Consider the following 6,000-nt stretch of genomic DNA (forward strand, 5'->3'; position numbering starts at 1 on the left):
CTTTAATAGGTATCTAGCTATTGGATACTTGGCTTTATTGAGTGATTTGAAAATTAAATAGCAACGGCGGCTTACGAAGTATTACGCGGAAACACGTGGGAAGATCCGCATAAAAAACCATCTTACAACATTGTGGAAAACTAACCCTCCTTGTTAAATTTTGTTGTTATCCTGTAGTACATTCGTAATTGGAGAAAATCCACCGAACGAGAGTTGATACAATAGCTTGACAGGAAGTTGAACTTCCTCAATGGGATGTCTTCTAAGAAAAACAATACGACTCACTAGTTGGCGATCCAGCTATCATTTCGGTCGAAGCAATTTTGTATGTGTCTGTTGTCCCATCTATCTTTGCGCACTTATTTTGGCTGAAACGTAACAATGCTTCTCGAGATCTCATCAACATCGCCTGAATACTGTATCTGTCTGTGATGCCATTTTGTTTGAAATAGGTTTATTGCTGAAATTGCTTACACCACCAGCAACAAATAAGGTACTCGTAGATGATAATAATAACGTATTGTAAAGGAACGGCAGCTTACATATATGCAAAAGATTTTTGTGAACTGTGCAGCTTTATACTTACGAAAAAAAATCGTGAATTGTAGGAAAAAAAATATTATCAATCTACAGGCTTCCAAGAGAATCTGGGCTCAATGTTTATTATCATTACTATCAAATGAAAGGCTGACGGACAATACTCTATTTACATAGCTGAAAAGAGAGAGACAGAGAAAATGGTCAATGCAAAAGTGGTAAAGTGTAGAATAAAGGTATAATCGAGGTTAATAGAAGTATATGAATAAGAGAAAGGAGGAATCGAAACAGTGAAAGGTGGCAATTGTGTGTTGAGGTATACTGTACATGTAGTCGAAATCCTCCATCCTCCCCCAAAAAAAAGAAGTTGCTGCAAGATTAGAGTCAAAGCGTTGTGCGGGTGACCTTCTCAATGGCTTTCGATTGCTGATAACCAGGGGATTCTTTAAAGGCAATGGAAGCTTTGACGCTGGCGACGAATAGCATGTGCACGCACTCAGACAAAAGTTGGTGCAGTTGATATTTTTCGTCAATGTCAAGAATGACTTTGACGAAGTATATCAGTAAATTTTGGATACGTTGAGTGATATGTAATGTGTTATCGGCTGTCCGCATAATTCTAATACTGGCCTTGATGAAAGAAAATGTGATCCCTGGCAAGAAATAATGATAAGAAGACTATTTCAACGCTATGACAGATACAGCGCATTAATGACTCTAACCAGGAACAGGGCTGGCCTTGATAAGCTTTGCACAGGACACTGTGATATGCACGATAAGGTCACTGAATGACTTTAAATTTAGCATGATTTCAGTATGCTGTACAGGTTGGTATATTGATGGTAGCTCAAGCTTTCTCTCTAGTAAACGTAGCTTTTGTTCTAAAGCTTTTCTTGTTTCTGGATCACTCTCAACTAGAGGGATGGTACGAAAAAAAATGCAAACGCAAATTAGTGTACGAGTTTTCAAAGATTTCAGTAGTGGGTTTGCGGAAGGAGAATCCGTGGTATAAAAAATATTGCCTAATGTATAAAAAGGAAAGTTTGATACCTGGAAGGCCCATGACGATTTTATCCAAGCCGTGAAGATAAATATCTAATGCAATGCTATCATTTCCTTCCTGATACTCGACTGCTGCTAAGTCGACCATCCGTAACCCTTGTATTATGCTTTGTCGGTCCAGTTTAGCCACCTTCTTGGCTCCTATCTTTTCAATGATAGATTTGGAGTCAAGACCACCGGAAACTGCCAGGCTACTACTCGCCTGCACCGAGGAATACGATGGAGGAGGTCGTAGATCGGATGATGTGGAGAGACGAGATGGCGAAGACTGTGTTAAACTTGGTTGTGGCCCATAAGTCATCGACACTTTACGAATACGTCCACCAATGACAGGGATATCACTCGCTCTGTTCACAGCAAAGTTGATCCATTCTGCCGTCTTATTTTCAGCCATCACAGAAGAGAATGCAGAAAGTGATCAAAAATTGTAAGAAGTAAAGAAGGAAAGGAGAACGGTGCTATCGAGGATTTGAATAAAAAGAAATGAATAAGGCAAAGTCGAGATTTCTGATGCTCACTTTACCATACAGATAATGAAACTTGTGCCCAATTAAAATCTGTCCCCCAAGGGTATGCCTGGCCCGACCCGACATGTGAAAGTGCACTCAAGCACGTTTTTGAGGCATAACCATTTGACATGTCTTGACATGCATCATTTGACTAGATATACCTTGTCAGCTACATAGTTGTAATAAGAGAGTATTGGAGTATATCTGCTGATGCAGAGGGCTGCCGTCTCTTATGATCCTTGTCACCTTCATGTGCGATATGTGTATTGCACCAGATAATAGAAAGTCCGCTCTCCCCAGCAGCCGCACGAGCAATTCCCCTGACGAACTGCCCTGTTTATCGGCAAACCTATTTGAAGTTCATGATATGTCTACATAAATCATATGCTCTTAGAGAAACATATGAAAACTGAAGTTCAAAACTTCTCACTCTGTGCGTATGTCACACATTTCACAAACTCTTGACTTCTTGCGTATGCAACAATCAGTACGATAAAAGTCACGTGACTTGTATTAGGCTCTTTGACCTTACTTGCAGGAAATCATGAATTCTTAGAGAATGATATAAATCAAACGATAAAGATTAAGTGGAAGTTAGATACATAAGCATGCTTTAACAAATACTATAAATTAATTGATATTATATTTACTTCTATGTCGCACCAATACTATCTCTAAGTTGAGACCGAAGGCACTCTTCGAAGAAACATGAAAGGCATGTAGTAAGCGAAAAGGGGTCATCGATGATACGATTTTGTTGCAAAACAGGGCATGTATTGAAGTATAATAGAAATAAGGTTTTTGAGCTACTTTGTTATCATTCCCTGACTTTCCTTGACTGAAGATCAAAAAACCCTTATCTCTGAAATAATGACAAACACTTCGTAGCGTGATTACCGAAAGGTAGCCTCGCTTTGTTGGTTTGAAGGCCATTTTTTTTCTTTTCTGGTATAATACTTCGCAGATTTTGCTCTCTACCCATCTTTAAAAACGATCAATCGCAAAAGTACAACAGTAAAGACACCAGTTTCTAGCACATCAGTAAAATGTTCAGTATTCATATCCTTCGAGTTTTATTTGGAGCGTTTTACTTGTGAGTTGTCTATAAATCTTTCATCTCGATCACTGGTGGTATGCAGGTATAAAAATTCCTTGATCCACGAGTTGTATAATAATCTATGGTCTTCGATCTGCGAATTTAGCCCAAGTATTTCCAACATTGGCATACTACCCGAAGGTTTAATTCAGACACATTCGTCCAATGACTCTTCAACCGTCCTCGTCCATCAAACCGTTCGTTCTGTCTTCGCATAAATCGATAATCTCCTTCTTATGTCTGCAAAAGAATGACAGTGCATGGTGAATCCATACTTGACAGCCTCTTTGAGTTATCAGTCGGAAACCATTGCATATATGATCACTGAGAGGATCATCAACAGTAAATACATTTTGCCTGACACCAGCCATGAAGTTTTGATCAAACTCTTCAATGGGATTCAAAATGGACGAATATAGTGAAAGGCAAAGGCACTTATAACCTTGGCCATCTGCTAGTTCACTTACCTTGAACGGAATATGTATTGAAGCATTATCCATCACCATATGGTATCCTTTCATATTGCTTGCATCCAGAATACGAAGAAAATGCTCGGTTCTTGTTCCGACACGACCGCTTACCACTATCGACTTTGCGTCGTTTATCTTTCACTTATTGGATACTGACACAGCTTGCAATTTTCTTCATCGATAGATCTATCACTGCTGCTTAAGATGTAGTGGGAAATGATTGTTATACCATTTACTGTCGGTATAACATCTTTTGCTGGAGTTCCATTTCGAGATGAACCATAATTTCGGCTAGTGTGCAAATTGAATCCTCCTTCATGACTGATAATTCAATTTTTACCATAATCCAGATCAGTATTCGCTTCCCATTTTTCGTCCTCTTCCCTTCGCAATCTGATCACACGGTCGCGCTATTTCCCGTTGCAGCCGGTAGCTTTCCAAGTTTTTGAGTGTCAACCTGCATTTCTGAAACCACGTGTTTATGCAGCGCAGAAATTGATTTTGATGGGTTTGGGAGGGCTTCATATGAAGTTCTTCTAATATCAGATAATACAGCTTTCAGGTGGTCAATATAACCTATCAAAAACTAGGAATGACTTTCTGTTAATTTACGTTTCCGTCCAGCTCCGCTTTCTGCTACTTACCAGCGACATCGTTCATCATTCACATTGTTTACTTTGGTATATGCTGAGTTGTCCTAATGTTGATCCCAGTCAAAAGGGCGGCGTCTTTTGCGGTTCTACTTTGTTTAATCAAGTGGTCAGATAATTGTTCGATTTAATGCACGTTGTATCGTCTGTATGGCCCTCTCGGCTTTCGTGTAAATACCTGTTCCGCGAAAGTTTCAGTGACTACAGCGGGCGGTGCGGATGGTACCCGTCGTGGTACCACAACAATATCAATATTCATCGAAGTTCTCAGTGGTAACAGAACAGCGTAATCAAACACGTCTTCTTGCTTCATGTCTATAGCCTTGCATACCTCCTCCATCAAAGCTTTCACTGGTAGCCTTGTTGAACTCTGTAGAAGCAGTATTTTCAGAATGACAAGTTCATGTTTTTACCTTCAGCAGAAACAATCTTATTGTTTTCCATGTTACTTACTCAATTCGCAAGTGCTCGCCTGGCAAATTTCAGTTTTGCAATGGAGCAAAAATTCCATTAACCCTGGAACAACAGCGAATTTAGTTCAGCATATACAAGCACAGCACTGGTCGGCGATGTTTTAGAGAAACACAATATGTCATTTATTTTGTTGCGTCTTTTTCGTCTCCTGTTCAAATGCGAGGAGCTAACTATCAGACTTCTGCTTTCTCTTTAAAATCTATATTAGGTGTCTAGTCTGCATAGGTGGAGACATGTCCAGTCTACAGCAGTATAATTTTTTGGTGCTTGCTGACTTTGCATTGCATATGTAACTGGCCATTACGACGTCTGAAAGATCTAATTATGACCGACAATTTCAGTCACTACTTACTGAATATTAAGGTCAAATTTAACAAACTTAACAACCTCCACGTATGACTCCTGATACAACATTGCCTTCTTTTCCAGCGAATTTCAGAGTCAAATCTTCAAATTAATCAACGAAAACCTATGTACCCCATTTATAAATTCGCTCGCTACAATGGTTAAAACCGCAACTCGTTCAAAGCATTATCTCATTAGAGACATTATGCCTCAAGAATTACAATACAACATCTACAGGAGAAACTCTCGTACCCACAAGCCCAGATACAAGCGTTGCTACAACGACAAACTCCTAAAATCTTTGATTAGACGGAGGTGTAGAAGTCAGAAGCACCCAACTTGCATGAATCGCCAGCTTGTCCAACATATGATGGAACATTTACCCGGAAGTGGAAGCATCAATCCCTACCAGAGAACAAAATATTTCTTTCAACTCTCGGATCTGGAAACCAGGAAGCTGTCATTGAAATATACCCTCCAAAGACCGGCTTGAGATACAATCCCGCTCAAAACTCTTAATTTGCAAGTTTCAACATTATGATTTTCTGAGTGAACACTGTATGAGCTGACCATGTTATCAACCACATTTTATCAATTGAATCTGCAGTCGATACTAATGTGAGAGGGAGAGAAAGCTTTAGGCTCATGCTGGTCAGTCCGAGGATGGGATTATTAATCACTGTCAATCTTGTTTGTTGATCAGCATGATCCGCAGCCTGCCTTGGTGGAAGCTACATGAGCGTCTACATCAAGCAACACATCAAATTTAAGAGCGTCGAGAAGAAGACTTTATTAATTATTACATTAGAGTTTTACTTAGCGTAGTGCGCCAAATCGTGCCGTGCCAACAACTAACA

General features: G+C 39.6%; 1 protein-coding gene across 1 annotated transcript; it reads right to left on the reverse strand.

Annotated features, from left to right (window-relative positions):
* Positions 1-684: 684 nt before the first annotated feature.
* K450DRAFT_276461 (uncharacterized protein) lies at positions 685-1,993 on the reverse strand (the record flags this gene model as incomplete). The annotated part of the gene is made up of 3 exons (XM_051593230.1): positions 685-1,190; positions 1,260-1,451; positions 1,588-1,993. The coding sequence occupies 3 exons, from the start codon at positions 1,991-1,993 to the stop codon at positions 922-924; spliced, it is 867 nt and encodes a 288-aa protein (XP_051449806.1). The 3' UTR covers positions 685-921.
* Between the last annotated feature and the right edge of the window lie 4,007 nt (positions 1,994-6,000).

This window comes from Umbelopsis ramanniana (assembly GCF_025399195.1).
Source record: "Umbelopsis ramanniana AG unplaced genomic scaffold K450scaffold_1, whole genome shotgun sequence".
NCBI classification, from domain to species: Eukaryota; Fungi; Mucoromycota; class Umbelopsidomycetes; order Umbelopsidales; family Umbelopsidaceae; genus Umbelopsis; species Umbelopsis ramanniana.